General features: G+C 33.7%; 1 protein-coding gene and 1 long non-coding RNA gene across 3 annotated transcripts; one reads left to right on the top strand and one right to left on the bottom strand.

Annotated features, from left to right (window-relative positions):
• Positions 1-7,390: 7,390 nt before the first annotated feature.
• On the bottom strand, positions 7,391-12,169 carry LOC128042984 (uncharacterized). Of its 2 annotated transcripts, XR_008198683.1 has the most exons (4): positions 12,109-12,169; positions 11,539-11,625; positions 10,685-10,753; positions 7,391-9,689 (listed from the first exon to the last, which is right to left on the bottom strand). It is a non-coding gene; the product is annotated as an uncharacterized LOC128042984 (long non-coding RNA). The 2 variants fall into 2 exon arrangements; XR_008198682.1 differs by lacking the exon at positions 7,391-9,689 and having other exon boundaries at positions 9,701-10,753.
• Positions 12,170-16,916: 4,747 nt separating this feature from the next.
• Positions 16,917-20,262, top strand: LOC105790220 (probable 1-deoxy-D-xylulose-5-phosphate synthase 2, chloroplastic). The gene is made up of 10 exons (XM_012617705.2): positions 16,917-17,059; positions 17,145-17,327; positions 17,410-17,574; positions 17,664-17,814; positions 17,896-18,167; positions 18,257-18,530; positions 18,655-18,962; positions 19,045-19,326; positions 19,414-19,701; positions 19,782-20,262. The coding sequence occupies exons 1-10, from the start codon at positions 16,988-16,990 to the stop codon at positions 19,926-19,928; spliced, it is 2,142 nt and encodes a 713-aa protein (XP_012473159.1). The 5' UTR covers positions 16,917-16,987; the 3' UTR covers positions 19,929-20,262.
• Positions 20,263-27,681: the final 7,419 nt, after the last annotated feature.

Raw genomic sequence — 27,681 nt, 5'->3', positions numbered from 1 at the left:
AAGGATTTAGTACTCCATCTTTTCTTATGAATGGGGTTTGAAAATGTTTTGGAAGCCTATCGTCAACCTTTATTGAATATTTCTATCCTTGTAAGGATTTCACACTCTACCCTTTACTGTGAAAAGGATCTGTAATTTTTCGAGGCTAAACTACTACTTTTATTGAATATTTTTGGAGGTTGGAGTCAAGATGTGTATAGAAAGGCTGTTTAGAGGCTTGTGGGTAACCAACAAGATAAGAGATAAATGAGAAAAAGGGAATGGTGGATTGAGCTACAAATACAAAAGCTTGAGATGGTGAAGTCATATGCAAGAGGTTTGTAAAATAACCAAATGGTTGAGGAGATACTCAATTGGTGAAGGAAACAGGAATTTCAGTGCTAAAGGGGTAGTAGCACCTTGACTATGGCTTTTGAATAGTCTCCAAGAGAGGTGGAGGATGTGGCCATCGAGCTTACCAAAGCAGGATCTGTTTGAGTTGGAATGTCATGATGGTTTTAACCATGGTTAGAAATCTTGATCACAGTGGAAGTGATGGAAAAATTTAAGGTCGGTTTAGAAGTATTTGCCGTAGGGGTTGTTGAGGGGTTGAAAATAGGCTTGGAAGCTAATTCGTTGGTAATGTTCATGGCTTCTTGCTCAAGTTCCCACAGATGGCGCCAAATGTTTGTCTTTTTGGGATAGAGCAATATGTGGATTGGAGAAGCTGACACAACATTACACGTTAATTTACATTTTAGATACCTTAATTCAGTATTAGTTTTATATAGATCACAATTTTTTAGTTTGATCATATTAAATAACTAAAAGTCTATTATTGACATTAATGATTCAGAATGTAAATTTCTTGTAAAAAATACCATGTTTTGAGTAAGTGAATTGTAAAAATAGAACGTCGGTAATGACAATATATCGCAAATAAAAAGAAAAATAAAAATAAAGAACACATAGATTTTTACGTGAAAACCTTTTCGGGAAAAAAACCACGAGCAAATGAGAAGAAAATTTACTATGTCAAATTCGAATGATTACAAGAAGAGTTTCAACTACATTTATTTATAAATTGAAAAAACCTAATTCTAATCAAAGTCATATATATTATGTTAATAAATGCTAAATATATTATACTCATAAATACTAAATCTTCTAGAAAGAAAATATATTTTGTTTAACTTAACTTGCAAGCAATCTCTTAGAATTTGGGTCACACAACTCTAACAATCTCCACCTTGACACGAATTCTCAACGAACAAGTTTTTCACCTCTTCCATAAAACCCCTTAAGGGTTTTAACTTCAACAATGAACACCAACCAAGTCTAAGCAATGCTCAAACTTGGTTATAGGAAGTGACTTAGTCATCATATCTGTAGGATTTTCATGAGTACTAATTTTGCTCACAACAATATCACCACGAGCAATAATATAACGGACAAAATGATACCGAACATCAATGTGTTTTGTTCTCTCATGGAACATTTGATCTTTTGTAAGGAAGATGGCACACTGACAGTCACAAAATACTGTACTGATTTGAAGGTCTTCATTGAGTTCACTAAATAGTCCCTTCAACCAAATAGATTCTTTACAAGCCTCAGTAATCACCATGTACTTCAAAGCGACTGTAGTTTACAAAGTGGCTTTCCAACTAATTGCACAACCTTCAATTGTAAAGACATAACCTGTGAGAGATCTTCTTCTATCAAGGTCTCTAGCAAAATCGGCATCAACATACCCAATGACTCCATCTCTAGTTCTTCCAAACTGTAAGCAAACATCAGTAGTACATCATAAGTATCTTAAAACTCCACTGAACTGCTTTCCAATGTTCTTTACTGGGATTTGCCATGTATCTTCTAACTGCACTGACTGCATATGATAAATCTAGACGTGAACAAACCATAGCATACGTGAGAGATCCCACTGCACTAGAGTATGAAACATGTGACATGTACTCAATCTCATCATCTGATTGTGTAGACAAATCCGATGAAAGTTTGAAATGGGCTGCTAAAAGAGTACTAACAGGCTTAGCACCCTACATATTGAACCTGCAAAGAACTTTCTCAATCTACCCCTTCTGACTTAGGTATAATTTACTTGCTTTTCTATCTCTGAGAATCTCCATACCAAGTATCTTATTTGCTGGTCCCAAATCTTTCATCTCAAATTCTTCACTTAGTTGGGCTTTGACATTTCTTATTTCTCCTTTATCTTTTGCTGCTATCAACATGTCATCAACATAAAGGAGTAGATACACAAAAGAACCATCACTGTTTTTCTTAAAGTAAACACAACTGTCAAAACTACTTCTTTTGAAATCATGAGAAGTTATAAAGGAATCAAACCTCTTGTACCACTGTCTTGATGACTGTTTCAAACTGTAAATGGACTATTTCAAATTCTAATAAAATTTTTGATTTCAAGGGATCACTTCATTGAAATATCGAAGATGAAATTGATACAAACACAATGTAGCATGATGATTCACCAAAACTTTTTTAAAGAGCATCAATACAAACATTAAATCGTGAAACAATTCCAAATTCCAATGAAATTACAATTTCAAAGGGTTGCTTCATTCAAACATTAGTGTCAATATTAATCACTTACATTACATGCTATTGAAAAAGGACTTGACGTCTCGTTTTAGACCCACAATATTAATAGAAAACACAAATTTTTCGTCCTTGATTTTTATTTGTTCATGTTTGAACGTTCCTTCGTATGATGTTCGGCAATTGATCTTGTCAATTGGATTATTTCTTTAATTTATTATTTTGCTGTTGAGTGGTAATAGTAGTTTTTTAATTATAAAATTCAACCTGTATAAGCCCAAATATGCCTGGCCCAAATAAATATACATCAGACCCAACCTACTAAACCCAACCCATATACAAATAAAAAAACAAATGTAAACTAAAACCCAATAATTGAAACCCAATGGCCCAAGTTACTAAACCAAGCTTGCTAGCCCAAAACACCAGCAGGAACCCTAGGCGCAGCAGCTCCCACACGCGCCGCCAATAATACCCCCACGCGCCAGCTTGTCGCTCACGCTCGTCACAGCGACTCCACTGGTCACCAAACCTGCGAAAAAGGGGGACACAAGTGCAGCAAATAACGGAAAGAAGTGGGGTTTTTGATTTTTTTTTTCAGATTTTTGGTGTTAATCGGCTATATAAAGCCGATGAAAATCTGTATCAAGGGGGGGGAAGATACGAAAGAGAGGAAAAAATTCTTTGTATCAAAAGATTGAAGAAAGCAAAAACAGAGAATAAAAAAAAAAGTTTTGAAGGTATTGAGATTGGTTCCGTTTTTCCTTTCTCTTTACTGTTTTGTTCCTTTTTTATTTTCTTCCTTGTTTTTAAAAACAAATAAACGAAATAACAAGGGAAAAGGAGAAGTTTCTTACCGGCAGAGGCGCGCCGTCGGCATTCTTGCTGACTTCGGCGTGAGGAGCAGGAGGGGGGTTGGACCTTGCGGCTGTTGTGGTTGCAAATTGAATAGGGTTTTCATTTAGGGTTTGAAAAAGGGGATTTTATCTGGTTTGAAAAACGGCGCCGTTTTAATGTAACCCATAACCTGTGTGACCTGACCTAGAACCCGACCAAACCTGCGTTTTCTACTACAGCGGGGATATTTGTTTCTTTGGTCCTTCCCCTTTCGTGTTCAATTTGATTTAGCCTCTTTTTAGATTTTGACCTTAAAATTATTGTTTAATTTTGATTTAGCCCCCGTTTATTACTACTGTTATTTCATTTATTAGCATTATTGTTATTATTATTGCCATATTTATACACATGCATTTTTCATATAGTACATACGCATATTTTCCATATATAATATGCATATTTTTAATATATATATACAGTTTAAGTTTTTATAAATACGTGCATATGTTTTATTCATACGTTTTTCTAATTTTTTTTTATTTTTAAACTTTTATATACTTTATACTTTATACCTTATATATACATATACACCTTTCAAAATACACATACATTTCTCATATTTTGTAATTTAAAATATATATTCATTTTCTGTGGTACATATATTCTATATATATTCTTAAATTATTATAAACATTTTGTTATATATATATATTCTATTATTTTATACATATTGTAAATATATAATTTTAAATACACACATATTTTCATGATTTACCAATACATATATACTTTATACATTTTTTGTAAATATATACACATATACATATTTTTATATTTTTATTTTATTTTCACAATCTTCATATACATATATACATACATATTTTTTTCCTTCGAAATTAATATAAGTTTTGTTTTATATACTTCATTCTTTTTATATACTTATATACCCGTTTTAATATATGCATATACATGTTTTCAAAATTTATTTATATATTATACTTATATTTTGAAACGCATATATATATAATTTAAAGTGAGGTATTTGTTTCAAAATTGTACATTAACTCTTTAACACACCTTTTAAAAATATATATTTTGGTCTCGTCTAAGCATTAAAATCATCATATTTTATAAATTTTCAAAATATTTGGCATTCATGATTCTCGAGAAAATAATCATATCCTAACTTACTGGATTGCGATTATTTTTTGATGAATTTAGAGAGCCTAGTATTTGTTTCGCAATAAATTCACAGATTTCAAATAAAGCTTATTCTCGGGGATTCAAAAATGTTGGGTCCTAACTTACTAGTCCTGATATTTTGACTTCTCGAAATAAGAATTTTCAAAAGCAAAAGGCAATATTCGGGTATTTTGAAGATTTAAAAATATTGTGCCTTAACTCACTGAGTGTGGTGTTTTATTTTTTTGAAATAAGAATGTCTTATTATTTTGATTCATTCATGAGATAAAAAGTTTTCTTTTAAAATCTTTTCAAATTTTCGACACCGAGACATTAAAGAATCAATTTGGTACCGATTTTGGGCGTTACGAGGGTGCTAATCCTTCCTCGTATGTGAATCGACTCCGGACTCATTTTCTCAAATTTCGTAGACCAAAATCATTTTAAGGTGAGCCGATCACACCTTAATAAAGGATCGGTGGCGACTCCAGTTTTTGTTTTTTAAAGTCGATAACTAAAATTTTTATTTTCAAAAAAGGCGGTTTTGAAATATTAAAGGACAAGTCAAAATTTATGAAATTCAAGTTTTGATTGGACTTCTTTGGTCGTGCAAGGTTGATAGCTTTGGGCATGGGAGAATTTAGAGGTGCAGGCCCCACTAAATGAAACATTATCTTTTAGTCCCTTAATAAATAATTGAATCAAAAGTTACTATAAAGTAAAATTGTACTTTAATTCTCTAAAATAAATAGATTTTTATTTATTTATTTTAAAACTGATGAATCATAAGTTAATATAAGATAAAATTACATTTTAACTTCTCAAAAAAATTATAATTCAATTTCAAACTCCTTTATTAAATTTATAAATTAACCTTTAGCTATGCACTCTTCAATGCTTAATTCAATAAGGTCTCTCAAGGAAAATGAGGGGAAAGAGCATAAGGAAGGAGAAAAGTAGAGTAACAATAAAGATATGGATAATGGAGAAGATGACGAACCCTAGGAAAATACCTATATCTCATCTGTGTGATCAACTTGGAGTCCGAGGCTCAGTGGGATTGGTTCACTCTCATCGTTCTCTATTGACAACGTTGGTAAGTAGTGGCAAGGTGTAAATTCGGGTTGTGTTAATCGTTGTTTGTGGTAGGATTTCTATGTTAAGAGTTATAATTTGGGGTTTGAATTATTGACAATTACTATTTTATTAATAGGTGCATCCAATGAGGAGAGAAAGGCTGCTATCCTGTTGAAGGAGAACATGTGGTTATAATTTTAGTAATTAGTACATCTAAATAGGTGCATAGATTAAGAAATTTAGAGATGTGATAGAAAATCATCATTTCTCTTGTATTTATCAGTTTATAGTATATAGCGAGATTAAAGATGGATTTAAATGGATGGTGCGTTTATTTGTAGTTAGTGTAAAAATAGTGGTGATGGTGAGATTAGATATTATAGCGATACTATAGCGTGAGACAAAAAGTAAGCTAAACGCATCCAAACCCACCCTAAATTGAAGAGTGATTTTGTTCAAACATTTTTTTCTTAAAAAATTTGTTTATATTTATTTTAAGGATGTAATTTAATTTGTAAAAAATAAATTAATAATGATGTGATATTTTATTTATTTATTTTAACAAAGGGAGAGCATGAGGATAAAGTACAAACTCAATGCCTAATGTCAATTAAAATTTCATTTTAAACTATAGGTTTAATTGCAATTATTATACAATATTAAAATATCTACAAAGTTGATTTTAAAAAAATCTACGAAGAGTCCTTTTCCTACTATAGGTTTAATTGCAATTATTATACAATATTAAAATATGAATCTTTTTCATATATTGTCCCTTTTTCTTTATTTTTGTGTACCATGGTGATGGGTCAAAATTAAATTGTATTTTTATGATAAAAAATACAATTCTACTATTTTAATAGACTATATTTTATAATTTTTAAAAGATTAAATCAAATTTTTATATTTCTAGGAGGGCTAAAGTATAAATTTGCTTTTATTAATTTAAAATTTTAAAAATTTTACATATGGCCTCAAAACTAGGAGTTTATGTAAAAACTTCAAAAACCTCAAAACTAGGAGTTTTACAACTCACAATATTCATTTTTCTTTAAAATTTTCATTTTAAATAATGCTACATGAGATATTACGTTTAATTTAACTGCTTAAATTAACGATTTTAATAATGAAAAGACTTTATTGATATAACCTCGATAGTTTACAATATTTAATGTAATTAAGTATTTTTTAAATAATTTATTCTATTGAATCGAATATACCGGTAAAAAAATCAAATCAATTGAACTAAGAATCAATAATTTGACCAATTCAACTACGAATGTAATTCCGAAAACCTTCAATTCTTTTGTAATTAAATTCAACTTGACTTTCCTTTGCACTTTATATCTCACGAGGTCTATGATCATGATGATAATTGAGCGTTTTTCCTCCGGGAAAAAAATAGTTTTATATGTTTTAAATGTGACCGTACAGTGGCGAATTCGATCCTTTAAAATTTATTAATTTACTTAATTAACCTTTTATTATAAACCTCAAAACCACTTAATTAATGTCCATATTTGTCCATTCAATAAAGTTATGGTCTAATAACAACATAAATCCCTCAACCATTAAATAGCATAGCCATTACACCCCTTTAGCTTATAGAATGTAACTTTTGCACCTTTAACGATTTAGTCCTTTATACCAAATTCAACATGCAAACGATAAAATTTCTTAACGAAATTTTTATACAATACTACTAATATGTTGTAGACATTAAAATAATAATAAAATAAATATTCTCACATCGGATTTGTGGTCCCAAGACCATTGTTTCGATTTCACTAAAAACGGGTTGTTACAACTCTCTCCCTTAAAGGAATTTTCGTCCCTGAAAATCTTACAAGAAAAGAGCTTCAGGTACTGCGCTTTCATAGCTTCTTCGGGTTCCTAAGTGGCCTCCTCTATACCGTGTTGTTGCCTTCCACTAAGGCTATGCTTTTATTTCTCAATTCTTTAACCTCTCAAGCTATATATCAGGCTGAATCTCGACATCTACTGGTAATATAACATGCAAAGGGTCTGATCAATACCATTGTAACATAGATACATGAAACACATTATGTGAAGGGTCTTCATTGAGTTCACTAAATAGTCCCTTTAACCAATTAGCTTCTTTACAAGCCTCAGTAATCGTCATGTACTTAGCTTCAGCTGTAGACAAAACGACTGTAGTTTGCAAAGTGGCTTTCCAACTAATTGCACAACCTTCGATTGTAAAGACAAAACCTGTGAGAGATCTTCTTCTATCAAGGTCTCTAACAAAATCAGCATCAACATACCCAATGACTCCATCTCTAGTTCTTCCAAACTGTAAGCAAACATCAGTAATACCTCGTAAGTATCTTAAAATCCACTGAACTACTTTCCAATTCTTTACCGGGATTTGCCATGTATCTGCTAACTGCACTGACTGCATATGATAAATCTGGACGTGAACAAACCATAGCATACATGAGAGATCTCACTGCACTAGAGTATGGAACATGTGACATGTACTCAATCTCATCATCTGATTGTGGAGACAAAGCCGATAAAAGTCTGAAATGGGCTACTAAAGGAGTACTAATAGGCTTAGCACTCTGCATATTGAACCTACAAAGAACTTTCTCAATGTAACCCTTCTGACTTAGGTACAATTTACTTGTTTTTCTATCTCTGAGAATCTCCATACCAAGTATCTTATTTGCTGGACCCAAATCTTTCATATCAAATTCCTCACTTAGTTGGGCTTTGACCTTTCTTATCTCTCTTTTATCTTTTGCTGCTATCAACATGTCATCAACCTCTTGTACCACTTCTTTTGAAATCATGAAAAGTCATAAAGGAATCAAACATCTTGTACCACTGTCTTGGTGACTGTTTCAAACTGTAAAGGGACTTTTTTAGCAAGCAAACATAGTCCTCTTTTTCTGAGACTGTAAAACCCTCTAGTTGTTGCATGTAAATATCTTTCTCAAGTTCTCCATGCAAAAATACAGTTTTTACATCTAACTGCTCAAGCTCTAAATCATGCATGGCCACAATATCAAGCAAAGCTCGAATCAAACTATGTTTCACAACTGGGGAGAACACATCTGTGGAGTCCACTCCTGGAATTTGACTGTAACCCTTTGCAACAAGCCTTGCTTTATATCTGGGTTCTTCAACTCCTGGAGTCCCTTCTTTTTTTTAAACACCCATTTACAACAAACAATTTTTTTACCTTTGGAAAGTTTCACAAGATTCCATATTATATTTTTATGAAGTGATTCCATCTCCTCTTGCATAGCAAACATCCACTTTTTTGAGTCTTCACAGCTAACCGCCTCAGAATAATTATATGGCTCTTGGTTTGCATATATATCTTCAGCCACATTTAAAGCATAGGAAACTAGATCAGCCTTGTCATACATCTTTGGAGGTTTAATTTCTCTTCCAGTTTTGTTTTTAGCGATACAGTATTGTGGTAAAGAAGCAACTCTATTCTAAATTTTTGTATTGGCTTGAGGAGTCAACTCTGTTGTAGATTTTAGATTAATCTAATGCTCCACCTGCTTTTGATTTTCTTTATTAGAAGAGTCTTTAAGAGATAAGTTAGGTAGCATAGCAGTTTAATCAAAAACAACATCTCTACTAATCACAACTTTTCTATTTTCAGGACATCATAACTTATACCCTTTTACACCAGCTTTATAACCAAGAAAAACACATTTAATTGATATCAGTTCCAATTTTTCATTATCAACATAAGTATACGCAGGACACTCAAAGATCTTTAAATTATAATAGTCAGTAGGATTACCAGACCATACCTCTTGTGGAGTCTTTTTCTCAATAGCAACGGATGGAGATCGGTTGATAAAAAAACATACAGTAGAGGCTGCTTCGGCCAAAACGACTTTGGTAAGTTGACATTTGACAACATATATTGAACCTTCTCCTTGATCGTTCTGTTCATATGTTCTGCAACACCGCTTTTCTCTGCCCTTTCATCACAACGAGTGAGCCTTTGGAAATCTTCAAAACCCCACTTTCAACTGTGTATCTATACCCTTTTGAATCAAAATTTTAAAAGATTAAATCAAATTTTTATATTTCTAGGAGGGGCTAAAGTATAATTTTGCTTTTATTAATTTAAAATTTTAAAAATTTTAAAGAGGTCATGTAACACCCCTTACCCGAGACCGTTTCCGGAGTCGAGCACGAGGCATTACTTAACTTATCTTACTAATTCAGAGCATAAAAATTTACTTTTGCAAATTATTTTCACTATTTACAGCAAAGCTGTCCAATTGTGCAGTAGTCACTAAATTAATTATAACTTGAGATACGGAACTCAAAATTTAACTCCGTAAATTTTCCTTGAAACTAGACTCATATATCTTCCTACCATAAAATTTTTAGAATTTTTAGTTCAGCCAATTAGTACAGTTTATTAGTTAAAGTATCCCCTGTTTCACCATTCGACTATTCTGACCTCTTGTTACTAAAAATAACTTTTCTCATTATAGGATTTTCATATGCTATTCCCACTTGTTCCTACAGAAAATAGACTCATTAAGGAATCTAAGCATGTAAATTTCAACTCATAACCATTTTTGTACAATTTTTAATTATTTTCTAAACTCAAAACAGGGGACTCCAAAAATAGTTCTGACCCTATCTTACTAAAATTCACATATCTTAAAATATAAATTTCCTTTTGCTACACTGTTATTTTTCCATGAAAATAGACTCAACAAAATATAATAACATATATCATTCATCCTCTAATTCATTTTATACCATCCTAGGTGATTTTTCAAAGTCACGTCACAGTGCTGTCTGAATTCTGTTTCTTTGCAAAATTTTACCCTTTTATGATTTCCATTCATAGTTTATCACTTAAACTTTTATAACAACAAACACTTCCATACTTAACCATTTTAGCAACCATTCATCATCAAATACTTACACATCATTCTTTAGCAAGATCATAAATACAAACATTTAGAATAACTAAATCCCTATACATGCCATAACTCAAACGTGTTTCGACATAAAATACCGAGCAGTTGTGGTTGATAGTGTGGACGATCTCCGACTTCTTTAGGATCCTTGAAGTAGCTTTACAATACTATAAGAGAAAGAGAAATAAAAGAAGTAATCATAAAGCTTAGTAAGTTTACTAGCAAATAAATAACAATATTTAACTTAAATAATTAAACTCAAATGTCTATATCTCTAGTTTACTCTTTAGTTAATCTCATACTAGTTCTCTTGCTTGTTTACTTAGAATACTTGTGTACATAACTTACTCAACTCTTGCTGCATCGTTGAACATCAATTGATAGTATAATAAGTTCTTAACTCTTATAACTTACCCGAGCTTGCCATTTATGCTTTAAACGAACTTTCATGAACATGATTCGTTTACAAGCCCGTTGAGCTACATTGGAATAATAAGGATACTCGGGTCTCTTCTGATAATAACACGCCAAAGCCATGTCCCAGACATGGTCTTACATGGATGTTCTCATATCGGTGCCCATGCCATGTCCCGCACATGGTCTTACTGGGACCTCTCATCTCGGTATTAACGCCATGTCCTGCACATGGTCTTACATGGGACCTCTCATCCGGTGCCAATGCCATGTCCCGACATGGTCTTACATGGGACCTCTCATCTCGGTGCCAATGCCATGTCCCGACATGGTCTTACATGGGACCTCTTTACCCAAATGTCATGACATTCGTATCCAGACCATCCTTATGTATCAACGGGACTTTTAATTTTAATTCTCTATCATTTCATGCTTAGATCATCATCAAATAAATTCATAAAATAAATTCATAGTTGCTGGAAAATAACAGCATTGATAATAAATATTGAAATATTGCATTTATTTACCGTAAACTTACCTCGGTATCAAATATAGTCCAATTCAACAACTTAGTCTTCAACTTTATTCTTCCCTTTGTCTAACCTCGAGTTTCGTTCTTCTTGATCTAAAATAGCAAATTTAACTTATTTAATACTCACATTCAACAAAACAGCCATTGACTCTAACTTTTTCAAAATTACAATTTTGCCCCTAAACTTTTACATAATTACATTTTTGACCCAAGGCTCGGAAATTAAACTTCATCTCTTATTCTTATGTTTTATAACATTCTGAACATTTTCCCCTTCTATGGCAACATCAAATTCCCACTCTAACATGTACTTATGAACATTAGGTATTTTTACCGATTATGTCGTTTTACTCGTTTTCACTTAAAATCGCTTAGTAAAAGTTGTTTAACATAATTTCTAGTTTTATATTTCTAGCTTTATATTCTATCATAAAACAACAAAATAAACACTTTTCACCTATGGGTATTTTTCCAAATATAAACTCTAGGTTAAATTATTGCTAGAATAAGCTAAATTAAGCTACCGGGATCTCAAAAACGTAAAGAACATTAAAAACGGGGCTTGGGATCACTTACTATGGAGCTTGGAAGCTTGAAAACCCTAACTATGGCTTCCCCCCTTGCTGATTTCGTTCATATGAAGAAGATGAGCATAATTTGCCATCTTTTTCCCTTTTAATTCATTTTAATTACTAGATTACCAAATTGCCCCTAACTTAAAAATTTTCTATTTCACTTATCTCATGTCCATTTTTGTCTACCAAGTTACCAATGGTATAATTACCATATAAGGACCTCCAATTTAAAGTTTCATAATGATTGAACACCTCTAACATGTAGAACTCAACTTTTGCACTTTTTACAATTTAGTCCTTTTGACTAAATTGAGTGCCCAAACGTCGAAATTTTTGAATGAAATTTTCACAAAATCATTCCGTGAAATCATAGACCATAAAAATATAAGAAAAATAAATTTTTCCTCATCGGATTTGTGGTCCCGAAACCACTGTTCCGATAACCTTGAATTTAGGCCATTACAGGTCATATGAAAATATTTTCATTTTAAGGGACCGAATTCGCCACTGTACGGTCACATTTAAAACATATAAAACTATTTTTTCCTGGAGGAAAAATGCTCAATTATCATCATGATCATAGACCTTGTGAGGCATGAAGTGCAAAGGAAAGTCAAGTTGAATTTAATTACAAAAGAATTGAAGGTTTTCAGAATAACATTCGTAGTTGAATTGGTCAAATTATTGATTCTTTGTTCGATTGATTTGATTGTTTTTACCAGTTTATTCGATTCAATCGAATAAATTATTTAAAAAATAGTTAATTACATCAAACATTCCAAACTATCGAGGTTATATCAATAAAGTCTTTTCATTATTAAAATCATTAATTTAATCCGTTAAATTAAACGTAATATCTCATGTAGCATAATTTAAAACGAAAATTTTAAAGAAAAATGAATATTGTGAGTTGTAAAACTCCTAGTTTTGAGGTTTTTGAAGTTTTTACATAAACTTTATCGTTTTCTCTATTATTTTCGGTTTTACTTTATTTTTAGTTTTCAATTTTAAATGTTATGTGATAATGTTTTATTTTTCTTTAAAATTTTTATTTTAAATTATGTCACATAAAATTTGGCATGCCATTTAATTGTTAAATTAATAATTTTAATAATGGAAGGACTTGATTAATATAACATCAATAGTTTAAGGTTGTAATTAGAATGTTTTGAAGTTTAGGGATCAATTTAGAATGAAGGTCATAGTTTAGAGATGTCTACACAATCAATTCTTTAAAAATCATAAAAATTTTAAAAATAGAGAAAATCGATTCAACAGATTGAATCGTTAGTATTATTAGATTATTTTATAAAATCGTCAGTATTATTAGATTATTTTATAAAGTATTATTGCAGAAATCCTTTATAGAAATTGAGTTTCTTATCATACATTGCTCAATGTGTAGTGGGCTATTATCGCCAGTGCAAAACGCAAATAATCATTGGCTTCATTGTATCCTCAAGTTTAATTTACTTAGAACTCATTTGCACACCGAAAATAGGTGGAGGCGAATATAATATTAAAGATAGTGATTTGATACACGCCTTGGAGCCTTGTCCTATTTTTTTCTATTCGAGTTTCGTTCGTGTGTTCAAGATTTTCTTCACTGGAGATTTATATTAACATGAATCATGTGAACAATAATGGGCAGCCTTGATAGTGCTTGATTTGCCCTCCTTGAGTATGATTTATGACCAAAATTAATCACAAGTCGGCCTTAAATGAATCAAACAAAACATAGTAATTGAAACAAATGAAAATGAAAGAAGAAAGAATTAGGGTTTTGAGAGGATGATTCGGCTATGAGATGAATGGTTGCTGTCGAATTGAATCGATAATTGTGGCCCTAATTGTATGTATTTGAATCTGAATTTTTTTTTTGTAATGAATGGGATGTAAGATTTGTTAGAATTAAGTGACCCAAATCCTTATTTAAATAAAATACTGTGGTAAAATAAAATAAAAGTAAAATCCCTATAGAATTATACTTCTTTTATTTTATTTTAGAATAAGGTTTCTAAACCTTATTAAACTCCATCTATTTGATATTATTTGAATAAGGAGTTTCACTCCTACTAGAATAAGGTTTACAAGCCTATAAATAGGCATAGTCTACTCATCTTGTAATTAAGTTTTTCGACATAGTGAATTTTCTTCTCCTCTGCCCGTGGTTTTTTTCCCGAAAGGTTTTCCACGTAAAATCTGTGTGTTCTTTATTTTTCTATTTCTATTTTTCTTTGCTATATATTGTCATTACCGACATTATATTTTTCTCAAGATTAATTGAATTGATAATTGAGTTACTGCTTAGAATTTAAAAACGTGACTACATTATTTGGAGAAATCATCGTGACGTCCCATGCATGTTCGTTTGGGGTTTCATTGCGACGTTGCTTGTCTTCACATTGCAACGTCGTCTTTGTTTTACCTCTTTTTCGATAAATCGTCGAACGTTTTTAAGATACCTGCAACATATCCGATAAATACGAGGTACATCCCACATAAATTTATAAATTTTTTAATATCCATTTTTTCTTTTTTAAAATATAACTATATTAAATTTTACATTTGAGTGGTTGGCAATTCCTACATTTTATTTAAGGAACAATTATTTTTTATTTTTGAATTTTGTATTAATTTATTTCATATTTTGTATAATTTTATTGCGACTTAATTTAAAGATTTTTTTTTTTTTGCATTTCTCTAATGTTTCAATTTATAACATATTTTACATAATTTATCATATCGATTTGATTTTAAAAAGGGTGGAGATTGCACCTTGGTTGGCAAGTGTGTTGCTGATTGTGCAGGTGACCATAATACTCGGCACTCAACTATGGTAGATGTTTTTGCTTGGTGGAGCAATTTCTTAACGTAGCAAAAGACAACCGACAGTGTCTTTGTCAACCATAGAAGCTGAGTATCGTGCAATGACAACCACAACTCAACTGAGCAACTGACATTTACAACTATAGGAGGGCTCCCATCAAATAGTGGAATTTTGAGTGTCATGGGTGTTCAACAAGGCTGCTAGCTTGAATCCTAACCAGTTCTGGTCAAATAGTAATTGCAGATTATTTTCACAGTATGAACGTTGGACCTACCAGAAAAGGCCTATTTTCCACACCCTACTAACTCTTTTTCTCTTATTTTGAGTGTCATGGGTGTTCAACAAGGCTGCTAGCTTGAATCTTAACCAGACCTGGTCAAATAGTAATTATAGATTATTGTCACAGAATGAACATTGGACCTACCAGAAATGAAAAAACGTGATGCATGAAATTTTATAAATGTAAACTTATATTAAAAATCAAAGTATAGCCTTATCCATTAATTTGCCCAAGTGCTAGTAGGTAAACCCGCGTATCTAAGATTTGCGGCACTGTTTCGTATCAACCATGATGAAAGCATATCTATCGTCAATATCTAGCTTTGGTTATATAATAATATATAAACTTACAGTAAAAAGTCAATCGCATGATTTTAACAATATTAGCATTTAATCTAACTACTTATCTTAGATTTGTTTCACATACAAAAAATTAAAAAAATTCTTCCCCTCAACACCTGTTTACAAATTTGGTGTAACTATAATCTGATCGTTCATATCGTCCCGAGCAATGAATTTTAGGTATAGTTGTGATGCAAATTTCAGTCTGTACTGATTGTAATGGTGCATGCTCGTTAATTTTACTCGTATCGGCCAGTAAAAAATGAATTTTAAAATACCCATTTTAAAATGAAAAATGTAATTTAAGCTTATTAAAAATATTCATTTTTTAGGCTGAGAATATTTTGCATTTCCTTAGAGATTACCCGGCTACTAAAGATGTTTAGAAATATTTTGTGCTAAGGAATTGCCGTGAGTAGTTTTTCTCCAGCAATCTCTTAGAGTGGGTCAAGGCAAACTTGGGAAATTCTGAATGGACATTGAGAAATGGTCCATTATGGCGCATATGGAAGAACAAGAACAAGAATCTTTTTATGTTTCAAGGCTTATCTTAGAATTTTATAAATACTATTAAAATCTCAATAAATTGAGTGAAATAGTATAGCATGACACACAATTTAGAATCACAGAGAGGAAGTCTTTTTTAAGAAGATATAAGAATAACAGGGTAGCTGATTTCTAGAATTTAAGTAGTTAGTATGGTTGGGTAAAATATATTTACTTTAATATTAAAATAAAGGACTTTTATGAGTAAAAATTATAGGTTAAGAGTTTATTTAACTATAAAAATAAGTTGAGGGCTTGTTTAAACACAATATAATGAGTTAAAGGAAAATAAAAATAAAATAATAAATAAGGAAGGTTTAGAAGTCAATTAACCACATTTAAGGTTTGGTGTCGTCATCCTTTCACTTTTTTTTAAAGTAGCTGCTCAAAAGGATAAATTTACATATCAAATCCCTGAATACTTTAAATTATTGTATTTCAATGCTGTAGTACATTTTGATAAATAATTTTATGGACATATTATTTTAGTTATTAATTTTATTTTTTATATTACTTAGGTGAAAAAGCCGTAAAGCCAATTCATTATTAAAAGTGAACAAATTCAGGGTAAACATTATCTGATACAAATAATAATTAAAAAAGGGTACTATTATTGCGAAAACACATCAAATCCAGTACCAATTAGTGCCAACAGACAAGCTGCTTACGAGGATGACTGTGATTGCTGCTGGAAAATGTATTTTTCACGTGGAAGATAATATCAAGCTACACAACACGTTTTCAGGAAAGTGGCCTGGCCACCAGTTAAAGCCTATAAATCACCCTCTTACATTGCAACCATGTCCATCACAATTCAACAAAGCTATTGCATTTGATACTACTTTTCCACCCAAACAAATTTAAGTTGTTTTGATTGCAACATATGGCAATGTCTTCTTCCATTTTTATAACAAATTTTCTTCCTTTGCAGCAATCCCAAGATGAACGTCCCAAGGTCTGTCTCAAAAATTTCGTTGATGAACTAATGAATTTAAACGATCACGGTGTTTACTGATAGAATATATGTTTATTTATTGCAGTGTCGATTCAATGGAGTTGCAGTGGCCCAATTAGAGCCAGAAAATGCAAGAAAGACCATGGTCAAACAAAGTCAACAGACAAGACAAGTGAAAAGATTCCTTAATTTCTCAGGAGAAAAACCGTCTACTCCACTTCTTGATACCATAAACCGTCCCATTAATATGAAGAATCTTTCCATCGAGGTAAACAATTAATTATACCATTAACTATAATTATTAATACTTTTAATCACATATTATTAATTTGTTTAATGAAAAACGATAGGAGCTTGGGAAGTTAGCTGATGAGCTACGAGAAGAGGTGGTTTACACAGTGTCAAACACTGGTGGGCATCTCAGTTCAAACCTTGGGGTGGCTGAGCTAACAGTGGCACTTCACCATGTTTTCGACACTCCAGTGGATAAGATACTTTGGGATGTTGGGCATCAGGTAATAACATTATGTTGTCTATTGCTAAATACAGTTAGTTCCATTGATGTATGATGGGTTATTAACATACTGTATTTTGTTATTTGCAGTCCTACCCACATAAGATTTTAACCGGTAGAAGATCGAGGATGCATTCGATTCGACAAACATGTGGATTAGCAGGGTTTCCGAAAAGGGAAGAGAGCATTCATGATGCCTTTGGAGCTGGCCATAGTTCTACTAGCATTTCAGCTGGTTTAGGTACTTGTTCGAAGCTCTTCGGCAATGACGATAAATGCAAATTAAAGGTATGCTAATTAATGGTGGGCTGTTTTATTGCAGGGATGGCAGTTGGAAGAGATCTGTTAGGGAAGAACAATCATGTAATTGCAGTAATAGGTGATGGAGCAATGACTGCTGGAATGGCATATGAAGCACTCAACAATGCTGGTTATCTTGACACTAATCTCATCATCATCTTGAATGATAATAAGCAAGTTTCGTTGCCGACCGCCACGGTCGACGGTCCGGCTCCTCCAGTTGGAGCTCTTAGCAAAGCTTTAACAAAGCTTCATTCTAACAGGGAATTTCGTCAACTACGCGAGGCTGCAAAGGTGTCAAAATTCAGCTCTTAGAATCACATTACTTTCCTATGATGACTCTGCAAAATGGGCCTATTTAAGTTGTTTTGACACGTGCACAGGGTATCACAAAGCAAATTGGTGGGCAAACACATGAGATTGCTGCGAAATTCGATTCCTGCATGAGAGGAGTAGTCGGTGGTTCGGGGGCTAGCCTGTTTGAAGAATTAGGAGTATACTACATAGGACCAGTGGATGGTCATGATGTAGAAGACCTTGTTTATGTCATGAATGAAATTAAGTCAATGCCAGCCCCTGGACCTGTTCTCATTCATGTCATTACCGAGAAGGGAAAAGGTTATGCCCCTGCCGAGGTTGCACCAGATAAAATGCATGGTAAGTACAATTTAACACTACATAACCAGACTTGAAGTAAATGTCGTCCTTATTGTGTCTAACATGGGTATTTTAAGAAAAATGAAAAAGTTCGGGCCATCATGGATATTTCTTCTTATTTTAGGGGTTGTGAAATTCGATCCCAAGTCCGGGAAACAAATGAAGAGCAAGTCAGCAACACGATCGTATACTCAGTATTTTGCAGAGTCTTTAATAGCTGAAGCACAGGAAGATGACAAAATAGTGGGAATCCATGCCGCCATGGGAGGAGGAACCGGGCTTAATTTGTTCCAAAAACAATTCCCGGATCGATGTTTCGATGTCGGTATAGCTGAACAACATGCTGTTACTTTTGCTGCTGGTTTAGCTTCTGAAGGGCTGAAACCGTTTTGTGCTATTTACTCTTCCTTTCTACAAAGAGGATTCGATCAGGTAATTCCTAGTTAATAATAAGCTAATTTGAAAGCAATGGTGTGATCAAAACTAATAATAACAAAGTGTTTAATTATTGCAGGTTGCTCATGATGTTGATCTTCAAAAGCTCCCTGTGAGATTTGCAATAGACAGGGCTGGCCTGGTGGGTGCAGATGGACCGACCCATTGTGGTGCATTCGATACTACTTTTATGGCATGTTTGCCTAATATGGTGGTAATGGCACCTTCAAACGAGACTGAGCTGATGCACATGGTGGCAACAGCAGCAGCCATTGATGATCGGCCAAGCTGCTTTAGGTACCCCAGAGGCAATGGCATTGGTTCTATTCTCCCACCAAACAACAAAGGAACACCATTAGAGGTACAATTTTATTCTACAAGCTTTACAATGGGCCAAAACAAACAATATCATTTGAAATTTCTTAACCCAAATTTTGAACATGGTCAGATTGGGAAGGGAAAAGTACTAAGAGAAGGAAGTGGCAGGGTGGCCATTTTGGGGTATGGAACAATCGTACAAAGTTGTATGAAAGCAGCTGAACAACTACAAATGCATGACATCTCTACAATGGTGGCGGATGCTCGTTTTTGTAAGCCAATCGACGGAGATTTATTGAAACAACTAGCTCAAGAACACGAGATATTAATCACTGTGGAAGAAGGATCAATCGGAGGGTTCAGCACCCACGTTTCACATTTCTTGTGCTTGAATGGACTACTAGATGGCAAGCTTAAGGTAACACTAACATCCATTAACATTTATACTTGGTGGAAATGTATGTTATTGTTCTAACATATCAATGTTACATGGTGCAGTGGAGGCCAATGGTGCTACCAGATAGATACATTGACCATGGATCTCAAAGTGATCAAATAGAAGAGGCAGGGCTGAGCTCAAAACATATTGCTGCCACAGTTCTTTCACTACTGGGGCTAACTAGGGGAAGCAAATGTATTATATAAGACAATTATAGAATGAAGGTGAGAAAAATATAATGTCGGTAATGACAATATATCACAAAGAAAAATAGAAATAGAAAAATAAAGAACACACAAATTTTACGTGGAAACCCTTTCGGGAAAAAAACCACGGGCAGATGAAAAGAAAATTCACTATGTCGAAAACTTAATTATAAGAGAAGTAGACTATGCCTATTTATAGGCTTGTAAACCTTATTCTAATAGGAGTGAAACTCCTTATTCAAATAATATCAAATAGATGGAGTTTAATAAGGTTTAGAAACCTTATTCTAAAATAAAATAAAAGAAGTATAATTCTATAGGGATTTTAATTTTATTTTATTTTACCACAGTATTTTATTTAAATAAGGATTTGGGTCACTTAATTCTAACAATCTCCACCTTGATACGAATTCTTAATGAACAAGTTCTTCATCGCGAACTTTCAACGAACAAGTTACTCCACCTCTTCCATAAAACCCCTTAAGGGTTTATTTGCAACAATGAACACCAACCAAGTCTAAGCAATACTCAAACTTGGTTATAGGAAGTGACTTAGTTATCATATCTGCAGGATTTTCATGAGTACTAATTTTGCTCACAACAACATCACCACGAGCAATAATATCACGAACAAAATGATACCGAACATCAATGTGTTTTGTTCTCTCATGAAACATTTGATCTTTTGTAAGGAAGATGACACTCTGACTGTCACAAAATACTGTATTGATTTGAAGGTCTTCATTGAGTTCACTAAAGAGTCCCTTCAACCATATAGCTTCTTTACAAGCCTCAGTAATCGCCATGTACTCAGCTTCAATAGTAGACAAAGCGACTGTAGTTTGCAAAGTGGCTTTCCAACTGATTGCACAACCTCCGATTGTAAAGACATAACCGGTGAGAGATCTTCTTCTATCGAGGTCCCCAGCAAAATCAGCATCAACATACCCAATGACTCCATCTCTAGTTCTTCCAAACTGTAAGCAAACATCGGTAGTACCTCGTAAGTATCTTAAAATCCACTGAACTGCTTTCCAATGTTCTTTACCAAGATTCGCCATGTATCTGCTAACTGCACTAACTGCATATGATAAATCTGGACGTGAACAAACCATGGCATACATGAGAGATCCCACTGCACTAGAGTATGGAACATGTGACATGTACTCAATCTCATCATCTGATTGTGGATACAAAGCCGATGAAAGTCTGAAATGGGCTGCTAAAGGAGTACTAACAGGCTTAGCATTCTGCATATTGAATCTAGAAAGAACTTTCTCAATGTACCATTTCTGACTTAGATACAATTTACTTGCTTTTCTATCCCTGAAAATCTCTATACCAAGTATCTTCTTTGCTGGACCCAAGTCTTTCATCTCAAATTCTTCACTTAGTTAGGCTTTGACCTTTCTTATCTCTCCTTTATCTTTCACTACTATCAACATGTCATCAACATAAAGGAGTAGAAACACAAAAGAACCATCATTGTTTTTTCTTAAAATAAATACAACTGTCAAAGCTACTTCTTTTAAAATCATGAGAAGTCATAAAGGAATCAAACCTCTTATACCACTGTCTTGATAACTGTTTCAAACTGTAAAGGGACTTTTTCAGCAAGCAAACATAGTCCTCTTTTTCTGAAACTGTAAAACCCTCTGGTTGTTGCATGTAAATATCCTCCTCAAGTTCTCCATGCAAAAATGCAATTTTTACATCTAACTGCTTAAGCTACAAATCATGCATGGCCAAAATACCAAGCAAAGCTCGAATCGAACTATGCTTCACAACTGGAGAGAACACATCTGTGAAGTCTACTTCTGGAATTTGACTGTAACCCTTTGCAACAAGCCTTGCTTTATATCTGGGTTCTTCAACTCTTGGAGTCCCCTCTTTCTTTTTAAACACCCATTTACAACGAACAACCTTTTTACCTTTAGGAAGTTTCATAAGATCCCATGTTTGATTTTTGTGTAGTGCTTCCATCTCCTCTTGCATAGCAAACATCCATTTTTCTGAGTCTTCACAACTAACCGTCTCAGAATAATTAGATGGCTCTTTATTTGCATCTATATCTTCAGCCACATTTAAAGCATAAGCAACTAGATCAGCCTCGGCATACTTCTTTGGAGGTTTAATTTCTCTTCTAGTTCTGTTTTTGGCGATAGAGTATTGTGGTGAAGAAGCAACTCTATTTTGAATTTTTGTACTGGCTTTAGTAGTCGATTCTGTTGTAGATTCTAGATCAATCTAATGCTCCACCTGCTTTTGATTTTCTTTATTGGAAGAGTTTTTAAGAGATAAGTTAGGTAGCATAGCAGTTTCATCAAAAACAACATCTCTGCTAATCACAACTTTTCTATTTTCAGGACACCATAACTTATACCCTTTTACACCAGCTTTATAACCAAGAAAAACACATTTAATAGATCTTGGTTCCAATTTTCCATTATCCACATGAGCATACGCAGGACAACCAAAGATCTTTAAATCATAATAGTCAGCAGGATTACCAGACCATACATCTTGTGGAGTCTTTTTCTCAATGGCAACGGATGGAGATCGGTTAATCAAAAAACATGCAGTACAGGCTACTTCTGCCCAAAATGACTTTGATAAGTTGGCATTTGACAACATACATCGAACCTTCTCCATGATTGTTCTGTTCATTCGTTCTGCAACGCCGTTTTGCTGTGGAGTATGACGAACTGTCAAGTGTCTCATGATCCTTTCTGACTGGCACAGTTTATTAAATTCATCAGAACAGAACTCTAAGTCATTGTCTGTGCGGAGATATCTTATTTGCTTTCCCGTCTGTTTTTCAATCATGGTTTTCCAAGACTTAAATACGGAAAACACATCGCTTTTCTGCTTCAGAAAGAACGCCCACACTTTTCTGAAAAAATCATCAATAAAAGTTAGCATATAATTAGCTCCACCTCTCGAAGGAACTTTGGATGGCCCCCATAGATCAGAATGTATATACTCTAACGTTCCCTTCGTGTTATGGATTCCTCTGGTGAATCAAACACTCTTTTGCTTCCCAAAAATGCAGTGCTCACAGAACTTCAGTTTGCAAATTCCTTGCCCATCAAGAAGTCCTCTTTTGCTCAATTCTGCCATGCCATTCTCACTCATATGCCCTAGGCGCATATGCCAAAGTTTAGTAATATCATCATCTGACAAGGAAGAGGATGACACAGCTACATCACCAGTAACAGTAGAACCTTGCAAGACATATAACTTGGCAGTCTTTCTCTGCCCTTTCATCACAATGAGGGAACCTTTGGAAATCTTTAAAACCCCACTTTCAACTGTGTATTTGTACCCTTTTAAATCAATAGTACTCAATGAAATTAAATTTCTCTTTAATTCTGGAACATGTCGTACTTCACTGAGTGTTCTGACAACTCCATCAAACATCTTAACTCTAATTGTTCCAACACCTGCAATTCTACATGAATCATTATTTCCCATCAACACAATACCTTCAGACACTGTTTCATAAGTTGTAAACCAATCCCGATTGGGACTCATGTGAAAGGTGCAACCCGAATCAAGGATCCACTCCTCGCTCACTTTGGAATTGTTGACAGAAGCGGCTAGAAGTTCACCATCACTGTAATCTTCTACAACATCAGCTTTACCAGAATTTTCTAGTTGTTTTCCATTTTGATTCGCAGCCTCCCTTTTAATCTTGTTCTGTAACTTATAGCACTCAGATTTAATGTGCCCTTTCTTCTTGCAAAAGTTACAAGTTTTACCTTTGTTTGAAGACTTCGACCTACCCTTAGATTTACTGCGAGGATTCCGTTCCTGTGTCCTTCCACGATCATCATCAGTATTCCGATCTTGTCTCCCACGAACAATAAGACCCTCTCCCTGAGAGTCAATTTTAACCACAAGATGCTTCATCTTATTATACGAGGTTAAAAAATCATAAACCTCATCAACTGTGAGAGACTCACGGCTATATAAAATCGTATCTCTAAAGGTTAAATAAGACAGGGGCAACGAACAAAGTAGAATCAACGCTAGATCTTCCTTATCATACCGAACCTCCATGGCCTCCAAGTTTGAGAGAATTTCTTTAAACACTGTTAAGTGTTCGTGCACAGATGCACCTTCCTCCAAACGATGAGCTTAAAGACGCTGCTTCATATGTAGCTTACTAGTTAGAGTTTTCGACATACATATCTGTTCCAACCTCTTCCATAATCCAGCGGCAGTCTTTTCCTTCATCACATCCTGCAAAATTTCGTTAGACAAATGCAGATGTAACTGTGTTAACGCCTTTCGATCCTTGTGCTTCTTCTCTTCTTCCGTCAATGTTGAGGGCATCTTATCTACCCCTAGTAAGGCGCTTCCTCTAAGTCCATCTGTGCAAGAACTGCTTGCATCTTTATCTGCCACAACGCAAATCTGGTGTTGCGATCCAACAGCAGAATTTCGTACTTCAAAGACGTCATTACTGTAATTGAGATGAACAACCCGGAAGCTCGGATACCAATTTGAGAAAAATATAATGTCGGTAATAACAATATATCGCAAAGAAAAATAGAAATAGAAAAATAAAGAACACACAAATTTTACGTGGAAACCCTTTCAGGAAAAAAACCACGGGCAGAGGAAAAGAAAATTCACTATGTCGAAAACTTAATTACAAGAGGAGTAGACTATGCCTATTTATAGGCTTGTAAACCTTATTCTAATAGGAGTGAAACTCCTTATTCAAATAATATCAAATAGATGGAGTTTAATAAGGTTTAGAAACCTTATTCTAAAATAAAATAAAAGAAATATAATTCTATAGGAATTTTACTTTTATTTTATTTTACGACAGTATTTTATTTAAATAAGGATTTGGGTCACTTAATTCTAACAGAAGGTTTTACGTCAATATGTAAAAGCATGGTGTAATCAATGCAAAAGAAAAAAATATAAGAGTAATATTTTTTTAAAGATGATAATAGGTGAAAAGTAGAGGTGCTCATGGGCCGGGCCGGGCCGGGTCCAGAAAAAAATTTCGGCCCGGGCCCGACCCAACCCAAAATATGGGCTTAGAATTTTTCCCAGGCCCGGCCCGAGAAAAAATTCATAAGCCTGGGCCCGGCCCGTTTTTTAAATAAATACCAAAAATTTATTTTAAAAATTAAAACAAAAATTAAAAAAATATTTTAAAAATATTTTAAAATTAAAAAAATTAAAAAAGTATTTTAAAAAAATTTAAAAATTTAAAAAATTTAAAAAAAGTATTTTAAAAGTATTTTAAAATTAAAAAAATAAAAATATTTATTATATTTGGGCCGGGCCGGGCCGGGCCTGGGCCAAAAAAGTGGTGCTCGAGACCCGGCCCGTTTTTTAATCGGGCCTCATTTTTTTGCCCAAGCCCATATTTCGGGCCTATATTTTTAGGCAAACCCTCCCATATTTCGGGCGGGCCGTTGGGCCGGGCCGCCCGGCCCATGAGCACCTCTAGTGAAAGGTCGAGGAACTATATGCTTGTGAGAATCATTGGCAAGGAACAACTAACAATTAGTCGGTTTCAAGTGCATAGCTTTCAACCTCCAACATTTGTGACAGATTAAGATCAGTACATATAAAACTTGCACGTTTATATACATAGAACACACCCATGAAAACACATCAAAAACCAAACATAATATACCTACTCATATTTAAATGAGCTAATTATAATTTTGTAATTTGTACTAAAAAATTATTTCCCAACTCATATTTAAATGAACAAATTATAATTTTTTTTAAAATTCGATTTTATGATAATGGAAACCTTTTAAGCGAGACAATTATATTACATTATATTGTATTTATATGTGATATTTCCCAATAATTTATTTGTGTTTTGTATGTCAGCCGACTTAAAAGTGAGTGGATATACATGCGGTACCCAAAGAAAAAGATCCCTCCATGGCCCATGGCACGACATTATTAGATTGATATTTAAGAGCTGACTGGACGATTAAAATGATTTAAAATAATATTAATAATGAGTATAATATAAATCTGGATATATTAATATTTTTATGTTACATTTATACTTTTTGTACATGAACATATCGTATCATCATAAACACGATGTTTGTGTGATCTAGCAATGGTTTGTGTGATCAGTGACTTGAACAAGTCTTCCCTCCAATGATAGTCCTAATAACCTGTCCTTGAACTTAAAAGTGTAGCAGGAGATACCTTTTATGACGATTATGACCAGGACAGTCCTTAGCACTAACAATTTCCTAACTATATCGTTGTCATGTTGAATTCTTCATTCATGTGACACAAGAGATCTTCTATTCGAGTCCCTGATATGAAGAACCCATGCAAGTACTTCATTATTCCTCCCCACTCCTCATGCCCTCGTTGCTTTTCCTTTCTAAATTGGATGAAATCCATTCCTTTAGAGATTTCCTCGTTATTTTGATATACTCTTCCACTTCCTTGATGACCGTTATTGGGTCGGGTTTATACCTTCAAAGATAACTTTGTTTCTAAAACCCAAATTTTCAATAATGTGATTAGCAACTCCCCTTCTAGCCGCTTTCAGTATTTGTATAGTCCAATCCCTCACATAAAATGAATTAGTGTCTCTCGTACAAATACCAAATCTCAACTCAGATCACTCTGCTCTGACCAAGTCACACTCCCTGAATAGATTATTAATGTCCTCTTCTCCTTGACATAAAGCAAACTTTGGATTGATAGTGTTAATTGTCTTTTTTAACTCGGTTTTGCAAGGGAGGGCATTATCAAGGAGTGTCCAAAGAAAGATAATCACTTTGAAATGGACTTTCAATGTCCACATAAAGTTCCATGTTTTCTTTGAGACACTTGAATAATGTATTCTTGAACCTTCAAAATGCATATTATTCAAAATGTGTGAATAAGCTAACCTTATCGTGAAATTTCCATCCCACGTGTGTAGCCATATAGGCACAGGAGATCAACTATATATAACTAGCATTTTGCTCAAACATCCTTCAAACTCGAACAAATCTCCAACCTCAATAACTCTTTGCATTATATATAGTGTGAACTAGAGGTGATCATGGGTCGGGCCGAGCCCAGACAAAATTTTAGGCTCGGCCCGGCCTGAAATATGAGCTTGAAAATGTCTGGCTCGAGAGAAAATTGCTAAGCCCAAGCCTGGCCCGACCCGGCCCATATTAAATATATATTTAATATATATAAAAAATATATATTTGATTAAAAATAAAAATATATATTTAATATATAATTCGGGCCGGGCTAAAATAGTTTTACCCAAGCTCGGTCCGTTTTTTAAACGGGTCTCATTTTTTTGCCCAAACCCATATTTCGGGCCTATATTTTTACCCTAACCCTCCTATTTTCGGGCGGACCGTCGGGCCGGGCCAGATAGCCCAACCCATGATCACCTCTAGTGTGAACCATGACATTATATATCTAAAACCCAAAATAACTTAATTATTATAACATTAAACATTTTTATATGAGAAAAAAATAAATGAGATGCAATTTGCTTAACTAATTAAATTGTCTTTTTCAAAAGCAAGTGATTCACATTAATCATTTTGGCAGCCAGCTGTTAATTTTGTAATCTTTATCCACCCACTCCAATTCCCAACCCATTGATGAGCCTTCCTTCCTCTTTTGGTAACCATCAATTCCAACTGGATGCAAACCCTCATAATTTAATTTCTTAGATTATATCTGCGTATTAAAAGAAATTGCTTTTCCAATAAAATTTCCAAATTAAAAA

The sequence above is a fragment of the Gossypium raimondii genome, chromosome 8 (assembly GCF_025698545.1).
Source record: "Gossypium raimondii isolate GPD5lz chromosome 8, ASM2569854v1, whole genome shotgun sequence".
In the NCBI taxonomy this organism is placed as follows: Eukaryota; Viridiplantae; Streptophyta; class Magnoliopsida; order Malvales; family Malvaceae; genus Gossypium; species Gossypium raimondii.
This window is presented reverse-complemented; position numbering and strand designations above follow the sequence as displayed.